The sequence below is a fragment of the Miniopterus natalensis genome, chromosome X, assembly GCF_054644295.1.
Source record: "Miniopterus natalensis isolate mMinNat1 chromosome X, mMinNat1.hap1, whole genome shotgun sequence".
NCBI lineage: Eukaryota > Metazoa > Chordata > Mammalia > Chiroptera > Miniopteridae > Miniopterus > Miniopterus natalensis.
Genome location: NC_142103.1, coordinates 24,903,811 through 24,918,394, shown reverse-complemented (window position 1 = coordinate 24,918,394; position 14,584 = coordinate 24,903,811). Strand labels below are relative to the sequence as shown.

The 14,584-nt window shown below is 40.1% G+C and overlaps 1 protein-coding gene across 1 annotated transcript in view; it reads left to right on the top strand.

The window, feature by feature from the left end:
- PRPS1 (phosphoribosyl pyrophosphate synthetase 1) overlaps positions 1 to 14,507 on the top strand; it is a 28,020-nt gene extending 13,513 nt beyond the window's left edge. The window contains exons 2-7 of the mRNA XM_087829284.1: positions 707 to 890; positions 2,418 to 2,516; positions 4,336 to 4,460; positions 6,763 to 6,936; positions 12,710 to 12,869; positions 14,008 to 14,507. Coding sequence (XP_087685410.1) covers positions 707 to 890; positions 2,418 to 2,516; positions 4,336 to 4,460; positions 6,763 to 6,936; positions 12,710 to 12,869; positions 14,008 to 14,100 — 835 coding nt within the window. The 3' untranslated portion in view covers positions 14,101 to 14,507. The remainder of the gene's footprint in view (positions 1 to 706; positions 891 to 2,417; positions 2,517 to 4,335; positions 4,461 to 6,762; positions 6,937 to 12,709; positions 12,870 to 14,007) is intronic.
- Positions 14,508 to 14,584: the final 77 nt, after the last annotated feature.

The following is a 14,584-nucleotide window of genomic DNA, read 5'->3' as shown; positions in this document are numbered from 1 at the left end:
GACCAGGAATCGAACCAGCAACCTTTTGGTGCACAGGACAACACCCAACCAACTGAGCCACACTGGCCAGGATTTCCTGTGAAAATTTTTAAAGGAAGACTTCCTAGTTGAGCCAGAGTACAGTTAGCATAGAATGAGGGTAAGAACTGCATGTATTTTCTTCACATTGTGTCCCTAATACCTAGCACAGTGACTGACAATGGAACATTTAATATTTGTTGAGTAAACTGGCCAATATGGTACTGTACAGATGTGATACTGTCTTCTGTAGAAGGCATCTTTATAGAACACTAGTGATTCATTCCTTATATGACCTTTCTATTTTAGTTATATATGGACTGTGATAGTCACAGATGCTATATCTAATTTGCATTCACCTGTCTTGTACCTGAAATGAAGTATAGGTTGCCTACTGAAATTATGGTTCAATTACTTGTGAGTACTTTAGCCAATCTTTTTCATGTCATGTCCCACATAAAAATAGGTAATATTTGTATAGTGCACTCGAGTAAACTGAGGCAGTAAACTGCTTCTGCAACAAGGGCCCCTCCACGGGATCTCCTGACGTCCAAAGTGATCACTGTTCACATGCAGCTGTAAACCATTCATAGCGTACTAGTAGAAAGCTATGCTTATTAGATCTTACTGTCTGTAGAAGTATAGTGCTTTAAGATCTATTGTTTTTGTGGTCCTTTCCTGTTTGTAGTGTTGAAATTGGTGAAAGCGTCCGTGGAGAGGATGTCTACATCGTTCAGAGTGGCTGTGGCGAAATTAATGACAATCTAATGGAGCTTTTGATCATGATTAATGCCTGTAAGATTGCTTCAGCCAGCCGGGTTACTGCAGTCATCCCGTGCTTCCCTTATGCTCGGCAGGATAAGAAGGACAAGGTAGGAGCAGAATCTCCTTTATTTAAAAAAACAATGTTTTTAATCAGGGGAATCATGAGCATGCCCAAAGTCACAAAAATATTCCTTAATTATCAGATATATATTTAGAGGGTATTTTTAAAATCACATTCTCTTAGGCATTACCTGATCTTTAAAACAATTGACATGTGATTGGTTTGTACAAAGCAACACATTTGTAGTCTATTTTGTTTCAGTCATCACTTGTGGCTTTCAGTTAGCTCACTGCTGTTATTTAATTATATGAGTAAGACTAAGCACCAGTTCCCATGGAGTAGAATATTTTTTAAACTATTGTAGATCCTCTGGGACCCTCGTGAGGTTATAGTTGTGACCTTTTCATAAAACCTGAAATCTGTTACATTAATACTTGGTCTCATTACACATACTCAGACACACACACAGGAGAAAGCTACATATGTACCTCTGTGTCCATAGCGTTATTTACAATAGCTAAGATCTGGAAACAGCCTAGATGCCCATCAATAGATGAGTGGATAAAAAAGCTGTGGTACATTTACACAATGGAATACTATGCAGCTGTAAAAAAGACTTTCTTACCTTTTGAGACAGCGTGGATGGACCAAGAGATTATTATGCTAAGCGAAATAAGTCAGTCAGAGAGAGACAAATATCACATGATCTCACTTATACATGAAATCTAATGAACAAAATAAACTGACAAAGAAATAGGTCCAGAGACATGGAAGCACGGAACAGCCTGAAAGACCTCAGAGGGAATGGGGGAGTGGAGGAAGAGATTAACCAAAGAATTTATATGCATATATGCATAGCCCGTGGACACATACAATAGTGTGATGAAGGTTTGGGGTGGGGCGGGTGCTGGGTGGAGGGAGGCAAAGGGGGGGGATTGGGACATTTGTAATATCCTCAACAGTGAAAATAAGTTTTTTTAAAATGGCAGAGAAACTGAAAAAAAATAAGCCAGATATTTTTATTTCAATAGAGTGTAGCGCTCCTACAAAGTATAGAGTAAAGGGCATGGACGTGGCCATTTTACAATGCAGCAGGTGTGTTTGCCTGTTATTTAATGGTTTGAGATTGCTGGAAGGTTTACCTTCAGATGAGTAAGGAAGTGGTGTAATTTACAAAATAAAGTATAAGATGACATGTTGGATGTTATACAGGTTTGAGTATGTATGTGTTAAGTGATTTTAATAAAATTGTTTGAAAGAGATTGTCTAATTTAAATTAAGCATTGGAAACACTTGAATAGGCTGAAAATCTGTACTTTAAATTAAGAAAATGAAAGGTGGGAAGGCATTTTCTTTAATATGTATCCTGACTTGACAAAGTGATGTTCCTCTTAATTGTGCTAGATTGTGATCTACTCAAGGTCAGCAACTATGTTACTTTCTTTGAATTTCCTGGTAGCACAGTGCCTTAAACATAGTAGGTACACAATAAATAAAAGCTTCTTATGCAAATGAATTGTTTCTCAAATTGGCTCTTTGTTGTTGATTTTTTTCTTTTGTCCCCTCCATTTAGAGCCGGGCTCCAATCTCAGCCAAGCTTGTTGCAAATATGCTCTCCGTAGCAGGTGCAGATCATATTATCACCATGGACCTTCATGCTTCTCAGATTCAGGTATCAATGGGAGCTAAACATTACCTTAGAGGTTTTTACATGTTAGAAGGGGAGAAGAGGACTAATAATGCTGAAGACTGCAGAGGAGCATAATACTGCCCAAGTACAGCTCAAATAAATTAGACATTGACAGCATTTTAAACATCCTCACATTGAGCTTAGTTCATGGTCTTATTCATTTGGGGTGGTTGGAAAGGTAGGAAGTCATGTATTCTGGGAAGAGTGTAGGCTTTGGGATCAGACCAAGTTCGAATTCTAGCTCTGCCTCTTATTAGCTTTGTAATGTTCAGCAGGTTATTTAATTTCTCTTATTATACACTGCTTTGTTATTGTGAGTATTAAGTAAGATATTAAATAAATTCATAGGATAATGCCTGGCTCATAATGGGAACCAAATAAGTGGGAGTTGTTATTGTCATTATTAAATTTATTTTTTATTTATTGCTTTTAGAGAAAAACATCAATTTGATGTTCTACTTGGGTTTTTTTGTTTTTTTTAAAAAAAATATATCTTTACTGATTTCAGAGAGAGGAAAGGAGAGGGATAGAGCGATAGAAACATCCATGATGAGAGTCATTGATCGGCTGCCTCCTGCATGCCCCGACTGGGGATCAAGCCCGCAACCCGGGCATGTGCCCTGACCGGGAATCGAACCCCGATCACCTGGATCCTAGGTCGATGCTCAACCACTGAGCCACACTTGGCCGGGCAACTTATTTATGCACTCATTGGTTGATTCTTGTATGTGCCCTGACTGAGGATTGAACCTGCAACCTTGGTGTATAGAGACAATGCTCTAATCACCTGAGCTACCTGGGCAGGGCTTCATCATCAAATTTAGAGCCACAGAGCCCTGGCTGGTGTGGCTCAGTTGGTTGAACATCATCCCATGCACCAAAAGGTCCCCGGTTCGGTTCTCAGTCAGGGCACATGCCCAGGTTGCCAGCTCGATCTAGGTGGCATGTAGGAGGCAGCTTATTGATGTTTCTCTCTCTCATAGATGTTTCTCTCTCCCCCTTCCTCTCTCTTTAAAATCAATTTTAAAATGTGACAAAATTTTGAATAAATTTAGAGCCACAGATATTGGAAGGTACTTTCTAGCATAAATCCAGAGTATAGGGAGCAGAATACTTACTACCTTATGTTTATATACTTTTTATAAGAGACTTTCAAATCATTGTCATTAGAGGCTTATGGCAATCCAGTAAGGTACATAGGACAGGTGATTATACCCATTTTATAGAAGAGGAGCAAACTAGTTGAGAAACACAACTATTCTGTAGCAACTAATATTAGAACACAGATCTGGCTTCTAGTTACTCTCTGTGACAATTTATTATAAATACCTTCCACTAAGTTTATATACTGTAGCATCTCTAAATCATTTACCAATTAGCTTTTGCTCCTTAGCATAAAGCAGTAAGTTTTTATTATCTCATGAGTATGCACATTGGCCTGATAGTTCTGGTCCCAGCTGAACTTGGTCATTTTTCTCAGGGGCTCAGTTGTGCCTGGTCAGTTGTATGTTAGCTGAGGGCTGACTTTGCCCATCATGGCTGGGTTCTCTTGCACAGCCTGGATTCGAAGAGGCCATTTTTACAGTCTCCCACATTGGGCATACCTTCTAATCCGACAAAATGTTGCAGTAAGGTATTTTTTGGACAAGTCATTATTCTCTTTGTGTTAGTCCTTTGTAAATAAAAGAGATGGGTACCCCTTAGGCTCACATAATGTTACATCAAATTTATTCAAATAAAATAAATACATAAATGGAGGAGAAGGAAAACGAAGCAAAACTGACCCAGCTCCTTCCTACAGGGCTTTTTTGATATCCCTGTGGACAATTTGTACGCAGAACCCGCTGTCCTGAAGTGGATAAGGGAGAATATCTCTGAGTGGAGGAACTGTACTATTGTCTCACCTGATGCTGGGGGAGCTAAGAGGTATGGTTGAAATTTCTATTATTCTCAATGTACTAGGAAAATCTTTAATAAAGTTGTCTGAAAGTGATGATTTTCTATGCAAGTGACAGTTTGTAAGTACTTCAGAATGGATGTACTGATAGCTGGGACATAAGCTGGATATAGTTTTATTCCTCTTCCTGGCCTGAGTCACTACCTGAAAGACAAGGCATCAACAGAGTGGCTCGAAATCTGGTGTTGTGGCCCTGACTGTAACCCATTAATAACTTGGCAGTCAGGGCTAGCATCACTGCTAGAAGCCTATCAGAAAGGGGAGGAAATTTGGTTTTCTAATGAGTGGCACCTGCTGTCAAACCACATGATAATAGAGGACTAGGAAGCTTTTACACACTTATTAATGCTGTTGTTGGTTAGTCCATTTTGATCCTTTGGATTAAAGTATTAAGCAGGAAGGAAAATAAAGCGTGGTAATTTTATTTAAACCCAAGACCTTAACATTTTAAACAAACTGCCAGGGATTGCCAGTTGCAATGTTTTACAGCTCACATGGTGCCGACTAAGAGCTTTTGATTTCCTTAGTGGGTCACTCATTAGTAATGCATTCAAAAGTGTGACACATGCTCTTCTTATTGTAGAAATAGAATGAAGAGCTACAAAACACAGATGATTAGGAAAAGCTAATTCAGATCTCTCTGAAAGCTATACAAATCGTCAATGACTATTTCTCTGCAAGCTCTTTCTTTCAGTAACTACAACAGCACTGATAAGCTGAGACTTGAATTGTTATTCAGCCAGATGTATGGCTTTGTCAGGCTCATGTAATCGCCAGTTACCATCTGTAATTCTAGAGACTTGTCATATTTGTCTTAGCTTGTGCATTATTTTCACATCTTGCCATGGGACTTAGAAAATGGTCACATTTGAAATAAATAATCAAGCAGGATTTTCTTTCCAAAGTTGGGTACAGAAAAATTGCTTTTAGTAGATGACTTGTTGCTACGTGGTTGTTTTTTTTTGGGGGGGGGGGTATAATTTTCTTACACTGATGGAGTATATTCAAAGTGAGTTGCTATCACTTCTCTGTTGGCAGGATTTTTGTAGTAGGGAGAGATCCCTGTGTAGTTATGACTTGTACATAGTTCTCCCCTCAAGGGCATAGGAAGTGACTTTTTCCAGCCCTTTATGCTTTATTAATCACTGAGTTTCTTGGCTATTTTGTATGGACAATTTGGGATGCTTTAACTAATTGATCATGCATTTGCCATATCTAGCACAAACTATGTGACCATTGTCACCAGGGGGAAAAACGCAATGCTCTGGTTGGAATAGTACATTAAAAAACAAACAAAAAAACAAAGCAGAGGCCCCATCACACATGATAAGGATGGCACAGTGGAGCATGGATATACATGCCACTGGGGCAGCACACTGTCATTTATACTGAATGGATTTCTGTTTGAGTGAATGATATGTACTTTGTCACCAGACAGATTTGTCTTCCATCCCACCTTTTAGTCTGTTTTGTATTATCTTGTAATAAAAAAAAAAAGAATCCTATTTTGATTTGGAGAAACTTTGGCTGTACAGTGTGATATGCCTAGTTTGCCTGTTTAATTAGTATATAACTTTCTTTCTAGCAGTCGTTAAAGAACTCCCAAGCCTGGCGTCCAGGTACAGTTGACATTGGCAGTTTGTGGATCACTGAGGGGAGTATGATGAGGGCACGGGCACTGGAACAGGCTGAGAACTGCTACCCTCCAGCCAGGTTCAGGTTCACTTGTCACCACATCCACATGTCAAATTGGGACAGTGTGCACTCCTGGCAATCCATTAAATGAATGTGCCTTAGCATTATACTACTTCTTGGAACTGGTGAGGACGTTGTCTATTCCCTACTATTACCTAAAATGAATTCAGTTACGTTTGATACATTTACAAACTATTCTCAGAATATGGAGGCATTAGATTATAAAACCCAGTTTGTAATGTCAGTAAATTAGTTGTTCTTTTCCAGCCCTGGGAACTGTTTGGTTTCAAGGAGTATTCTCCTCCAGAAAACAAGCCCATTCTTTAGTCCATTTATTTATTTATTTTTTAAATTTTTATTTATTGAATTGAGAGAGAGAGAAATTTGTTGTTCCACATATTTATGCATTCATTTGTTGGTTCTTGTATGTGCCCTGACTGGGAATTGAATCCACAACATTGGCATATCAGGCCAACGCTCTAACCATCTGAGCTGCCTGGCCAGGGCTAGTCCATTTATTTTTGTCTTAGGAGCCACATACAGCTAGGTTTTAACTGCAGGTACCCTGTTTTGCAGAGTTACCTCCATTGCAGACCGGTTGAATGTTGACTTTGCCTTGATTCACAAAGAACGGAAGAAAGCCAATGAAGTGGATCGCATGGTGCTTGTTGGAGATGTGAAAGATCGAGTGGCCATTCTAGTGGATGACATGGCTGACACTTGTGGCACAATCTGCCATGCAGCTGACAAGTGAGTGCCGAGTGGTGGGGCCGGTGATTAGAAGTAAAAAGCTGCTTTCTGAGTGCCTTAAACCTGCTGATTCCTTTTGGAGCTGAATAGAGGAATAATAACTAGCTTTGGGAGCTTTTCATTACCCTAGGCTTGAATTTCAATATGTGTATATTGATGAGTACTCCTTTTCCCCCAGATTTCCTTAGTTTTTTTTCTTTTTATTGTGCTAAATTATATATAACATAAACTTGGCCATTTTTAACCATTTTAAGTGTACAGGTCAATGGTATTAACTACATTCACAGTGTGCAACTATCACTACTATATTTCCAAAATTTTGCCATTGCTCTGAATACTTTTTTTTTTTAGCTAAGGTAGAAATCCATAGGCCTGAGGTAGGCATATTTATATTTTATCTAAGCCAGAAACCCTAGTCTTACCTTTTTTTTCTTTTAGTCTTACCTCTTGATTGTCCATTTTAGCTACTATTCATATTCCTTCTCATCCCTTGCCTGTTCTAAATTACCTTCCCTCTGTTCTCTCTTCTGCCAGTAGCCAGTCTCTTACCTCCCTAGTCCATCTTTCCATTGCCTTCCCACTTCCTAATCTTCCTAAACTAAGGCTAGATCTCATCACTCCTCACCTTTGAAACCTTAAATGGCTCCCCATTGCTTACAGCCCAAGCCACTATGGGGAGCATTGTCTTTCATAACTGTTTTTTTAACCTCTGAGTGTGCTTTGCACAGGGCTGGTGTATAATGGATGCTAAAAAAATATTTGTGTGCTCAGTGAGTCATGGTTTGGATCCTGGAGTATACATTTATAAACTTCCCTTTGTCTCTTTCTATTAGTAAGGTAATGCTAATTGCTATAATAGATCAACTCCCTGAAATATCGGTGGCTTAACATGATAAAATTTTCTTATTCATGGCATATTCCAGTATAAGTATTCCTCTTTTGGTCATGTGGCACTGCATCTTTGATGTTGGCTTTCCAAGATTACCTTGAAAGACATTTCCATTTTGACCAGCCAGAAAGGGAAAAGAGCATGGAAGATCAGTTACCTGTGGAAGATTTTTTTTAACATGTTGTGGTTTTTTTCATTGATTTTTTTTTTTTTTTTTTTTTTTGAGAGGGAGAGGGAGAGAGAGAAACATTGATGTGAGAGAGAAACATCGATTGGTTGCCTCCCCCATGTGCACCCTGACTAGGGACCAAACCCACAACCTGGGCATTTGCCCTGACTGGTAATCAAACTGGCAACCTTTTTGGTGCATGGAACAACACTCAATCAACTGAGCCACACTGGCCAGAGCCCATGGAAGATTTTTATAAACTCAACCAGAAAGTGGTGTACATTGTAGCTGCCCACATTTTGATGGCCAGAATTAAGTAACATGGTCACACTTAACTATGCAAGCTGGGAAATGTAGTCCAGCTGTGTGCCCATGAAGAAGAGGTGATGGCTTTTGTTGAGTGTAGCAGTCTACCATAGTCCTTTCATAAGAATCTAAACCTATTCAGGTAAGTTCTTAATCCAGTTTTCTCTCCTTTTCTTGGTCAGCAAAAGGGTGTTTTTAATAGAATCTCCAAGCAGATTTCCTAACTGTCTGCCCTGCCTCCCCTGCCCAGTTGGGCTTGTCTGAGGTTTCATCCCACAAAGAATCAGCAGATGAAGTACCTTAAAAGATACAGCACAGTTGATGTTGAAGACTGAGGACTCTACTCTTAAGAGCATTAGGCCTTGGATTCCCCTGTCCCATGCAACAAAGCATGTGTTATATACACTCCCCATATCTTTTTCTAACATTTTCTTATATAAATTTAAATATTTTACATGAAAGGCTTTTTCCTCCAAAGATATAAATCTTAGTGAAACATATATTCCCCACCTGTGAACTTGTTTTTTCACTGAAATATAAATGCTATCTGACATGAAGGGTACATGTCTTTGACCACTGAGATGACTGAAGTCTGAATTGCACTGTGGAGAAGACACTTGTGTTTTCTCTGAGGAATCCAGCAAGTAGCTCAGTGAGCACTCAGAATCATTGTCCTCCAGAACCTGGGTGGAGGCCTCCGAGTGCACAGTCACTGAGGCATCTGGGGGCAAATGGTGAGTAAACTTGATTCTAAAATTACGGGGGGAAAAAACACCCCCCCCAAAAAAAAAACCCAGAATGGATCAGTTCTTAATCTAGAATTAAACTACAAACAAAATCCAAAGCCAAATTCATGAAGATTCAAACCTATTTTGAGAGAGGAAGAGAGAGAGAGAGAGAGATTGGTTGCCTACCGCATGTGCCCACCTTTTGGTGCATGGGATGATGCTCCAGCCAACTGAGCCACCCAGCCAGGGCCTGCTCTCTGTCCTGAATATGGGCTGAATTGTGGCTCTCTAAAATTTGATGCATTGAAACTTTAACCTCTGGTGTTATGGCATTTGTAGATGGGACCCCTGGAAGGTATTTAGGTTTAGATGAAGTCACAAGGGTGGGGTCTTTATGATGGAATTAATGCCTTATCAGAAGAGACCAGAGAGCTTGCTTCCCCCTTCTACCACCTGCATGTGGAAGTCAAAGAAGTCAAAGAGGTCATGTGAACACACAGCAAAATGGCAGCTGCCGATAAGCTAAGAGAACAAGCCTCAGAAGAGGGGAAAAAAGAGAAGAAGCCTTGGAATGAAATCTGCCATGCTACCACCTTGATCTTAGACTTTGCAGCCACTAGAACTATGAGAAATACCATTCTGTTTAAGCCACCCAGGCTGAGGTATGGCACCAAAACTGATTAATAATAATATACTTCTGGAGATTAAAGATGGCGGCAGACTGAGTGGGAGCTACACTGACACTCTCCTGGGACCAAACTGGAATTACAACTAAAATATAGAAAAACTATCCTGAATAATCAACTGCAACTGAAGACGAGCTGGAGAGCACCCTCATAACCAAGGAAGAAAAGTGGAGACTGCATAGAGACGGGTAGGAATTGCAGAGGCAGGAGAGGGCTGGCTGGGCTCCCACAGGCAGCAGTTGAAGGTCTGGAGGGATATCTCAGCTGTGGGGGGTTCCCAGTGAGGACTCTGGGGCCTAAACGCCAGGCTGGGCTTCCCAGCCAAGAGCACCAGAACTGAGAAAGGTGCCCACATAATGTGGGGCTGTGAAAAGCAGCTGAGTTTCTGTCTGCCAGGGAGAGACAGCTGGAAATGCAAGCATCCTCTGAAAGACCCAAAGCATAAAGTTTCGTGTGCAGCCACTCACCTTGGGCTCCAGCAGAGGGAGGGCAGAGTGGACTGGAGCTGTGCGAGGAGAATCTAGGGTTGTAGCTCTGGAGATAGAGATCAGAGGGCACCCTTCTGGATTCCTGTGCCAAGTCACTCCCCCATACCGCAGAGGCAGACATTTACCTTCCAAGCAGCTTTTGCCTGAGGGGGAAGCAATTGCCCCACCCTGCTGAAAAACCTCTCTTCCTACCCTGTAGAGTTTCTGCAGCCTGAGGCTCATTAAGAGAATCAGATTAATCAGCCTGCAGGCAGAGGCAGACTTCAGAGTGCTTTGTGTTTTTGCCTGATCTGCTTCTGGACCCAGGCCTTGGAAAAGCAGACTTTGGTTTGCATCTTGGTCCTGTCCAAACACACCCAGCCCCAACAGAGGGGACCTCAAGCCAAGGGTTGTTGATACCTCCAAACAGGGTACTCAGGGCCAGTCACAAACAGCGTCTGACATTGGCCTGCACCAGAGACCCTCCAAAAAGACTGAGAGTCCTAGCAGGCCTATGTAATACATAGAAAGAAACCCAAATAGGCAGCCAAAATGGGGAGACAAAAAACAAGCCCCAAATGAAAGAACAAGAGAAGTCTCCAGAAAAAGAGCTAAATGAAACAGAGATAAGCAATTTATCAGATAGACTTCAGAATTGTAAGGATGCTCAGCAGCATGAGAAAAAGATACAGAAACTATGAAGGAAATGAAGAATGACATAGCAGAAATAAAGAATACATTGAAAGAAATAACAGATTAGAGGAAGCTGAGGATCAGATCAGTGAATTAGAAGACAGGGTAGAAAAAAATCACTCAATCAGAGATCCAAAAAGAAAAAAACAATTAAAAAACAGGACAGTTTAAGGGAACTGTGGGACAACATGAAACATAACAGTATTTCATCATAGGAGTGCCAAAGGAGGTCGAAAGTAAGCAAGGATTAGAGAACCTGTTTGAAGAAATAATGGCAGAAAACTTCCCTAACCTGGTCAAGGAAGAAGTCGCACAAGTTCAGGAGGCACAGAGTCTCAAGCAAGAAGAATCCGAAGAGGTCCACGCCTAGACACATCATAATTAAAATGCCAAAAATTCAAGTCACAGAATATTGAAGGCAACAGGAGAAAAGCAATCTGTTACCTACAAAGGAGCTTACATAAGGCTGTCAGCTGACTTCTCATCAGAAACTCTACAGGCCAGAAGGGAATGGCATGAAGTATTCAAGGCAATGCAAAACAAGGATCTGAAACCAAGACTACTCTATCCAGCAAGGCTATCATTCAAAATAGATGGTAAAATAGTTTCCCAGACAAAAAGGCTAAAGGAGTTTATCGCCACCAAACCAGCATTGCAGGAAATGTTAAAGGGAGTGCTGTAATAATAAATTGAGAGAGAAACATAGGCATAAAGAATTAAAATGGCAATAAATAAGGACCTATCAATAATAACCTTAAGGATTTTAAGGGAGAGATCAACAGCAATACAGTAATAGTTGTGGACTTGAGCACCCCACTGACTTCACTGGATAGATCTTCCAGAAAAAAAAGTCAATACAGAAACAGTGACTAAATGGCACACTAGATCAAGATGGATTTAACTGATATTTACAGAACATTTCACCCTAAAGCTGCAGAATATACATTCCTCTCAAGTGCACATGGGTAATTCTCAAAGATAGACCACATGTTAGGACGCAAAACCAGTTTCTACAAGTTCAAGATGATTGCAATCATATCAAGCATCTCAGATCACAAGGGCATGAAATTATAAATCAACTGTAATAAAAACACTCGAAAACATTCAAACACATGGAGGCTAAATAGCATGTTATTAAACAATGAATGAGTTACCAATAAGATCAAGAAATAAATCAAAAATTTCCTGGAAACAAGTGAAAATAAACACACAACTACCAAAAATCTGTGGGACACCGAGAAAGCAGTCCCAAGAGGGAAGTTCATAGCACTACAGGCCTATCTCAAAAAGCAAGAACAATTTTTAGTAAAGTATCTAACCCTACAACTTAAAGAATTAGAAAGCTCCCCTGTGAAGCGGTCCGGACCAGGGCTTTTGTTTGCTGGGAGTTTTTTTGTTGCTGCTTTGATTTCATCAGTTGTTATTAGCGTATTCAGGTTTTCTGATTCTTCTGATTCGGTTTTACATGATCTCACTCATATGTGGAATATAATAAACAAAATAGACTGAGGAACAAAAATAGATCCAGAGACATAGAAGCATGGAACAGACTAATGAATCTCAGTGGGAAGGTGGGGGAGTGAGTAGGGAGAGACTAATCAAAGAACTTATATGCGTATATGGATAACCAACCCATGGACACAGACAATAGTGTGGTGAAGGCCTGGGGGGGGGGGAGATGCGGGGTGGAGGGGATTAATGGGGAAAAAGGAGGTATCTGTAATACTTTCAACAATAAAGGTGAATTTAAAATTATAATAATAACAATACACTTCTTCCTTACTCAGGCTCTACAGTGACAAGTAAGATTAATCAAAATCTGCTTTTTCCTGTAGACTTCTTTCAGCTGGAGCCACCAGAGTTTATGCTATCTTGACTCATGGAATCTTTTCTGGCCCGGCCATTTCTCGCATTAACAATGCATGCTTTGAAGCAGTAGTGGTCACCAATACCATACCTCAAGAGGATAAGATGAAGCACTGCTCCAAAATACAGGTGAGGATGAAATTCTTGCAAAACTTAAACTCCACTAATTATTCAGGAGTTAGTTATATGTGTTGAATTTTACTGGAAGATTTCCTCCTTTCCTCTTAAGGGTTTAGTCTGTAATCAGGATCTGTGATCCAAAAGTAAAACATCACATGCTTAAAAACTCAGATCACTGGACCTCAGGCTCTCTGGAGGATGGAGCCCAGGAGTCTCCATTTTAACAGGCTCTCACAGTGATCATGATGCTAATTCAAGTTTGCAAGTCTATGTTTTATAGTATGTGTGTATGTCACTCTTATTGGCTCCTGCAGACATAATGTGAATCCTTTAAACTGATGATATATTCCTTAGAACTCCAGTGTTTCTCAAAGTTGTTCTGGAATCAGACTAAGTTAATTACCTAGTGTTTTTGCTAAAATGCAGATTACCTTGCTCCATCCAAGACCTATAAAACCAGAGGTGATGAGACCACTACTTTAAAGTAATTCCCCAAGTAATTATTAGACACTCAAGTATGAATGCTTTTGAACTGAAAAAGGTGTTTGCTTAATTTAAACTATATACAGTAGTCCATTAACTTTCTGAAATATGTACAATTGGAGGGTTGATGTTATTTCTCAAAGGTGTGAATTTTTTTAGCTTAAATATTCATTCCTAAAAAATTTTTAAATGCCAACCTACCACCATCTTGGTGAGTCTGAGTCAGAAATTTTCCTCCATTAGCATTTTAACTCTATCCTATGTGGTTATATTAAAAATGTTATCACCCAGTCGGAGTGTCTCAGTCAGTTGAGTATCGTCCTGTGCACAGAATGGTTGCTGGTTCTGTTCCCAGTCAGGGCACATACCTGGGTTGCCAGTTCGATCTCCTGTTGGAGCACGTATGGAAGGCAACGGATTGATGTTTCTCTCTCACATCAATGTTTCTCCCTCTCTTCCTCCCACTCTCTCTAAGCATGTCCTCAGGTGAGGATTAAAAAAAGATGTTATAAAGAATAGCTGGGTGCAGGCTCACGAGGGGAAACAGCACAGTGCAGTAATCTTAAGAGATCTTAAAGAGGAAGGACTCTCATTAGGCTCCTCATCATTGGCCAGTCATCTCTGTTTATATGATACTAACTTGGTGTTTTTCATGTCTTTCTAGGTGATTGACATCTCCATGATCCTTGCAGAAGCCATCAGGAGAACTCACAATGGGGAATCTGTTTCCTACCTGTTCAGCCATGTTCCTTTATAATAGAATAACTTCTGAGGCTTTTAAAAAATAAAGTGAACCCCTTCCCTTATTTTCCCTTGGTGTTTGATGAAAAATTCAGCAGAAGCCCCAGCTTACTCCAGTAGCTTTCTACATCCCATGCCAGGTATATTAACATTTCTTCATAATTAAGGAAAGACAAATTGAGACTAACTGCTCGGATTTCCTACCTGCATTTTCTCATTCTGGCTTCTTTGATTTTGTGAGCCTTGTAACTTTAACTATATAGCTTAGCTTCTGCAAGATTTCAGACTGTGAAGGGTGTTGTGTGGGGGTGTTTGAATGTGATTGGGGAAGCTCAGACTACTTTTCATGTGAATGCTTCTGGGATTCCTAGGTTCAGAACTACTAGCAACAGAGTAAATAAATAAATAAATAAATAAATAAATAAATAAATAAAAATTTAAAAAAGAACAAAGCGAACCAAATTCCCCCACCCCCGTAACATGTGACAAGTTCTCTAAGG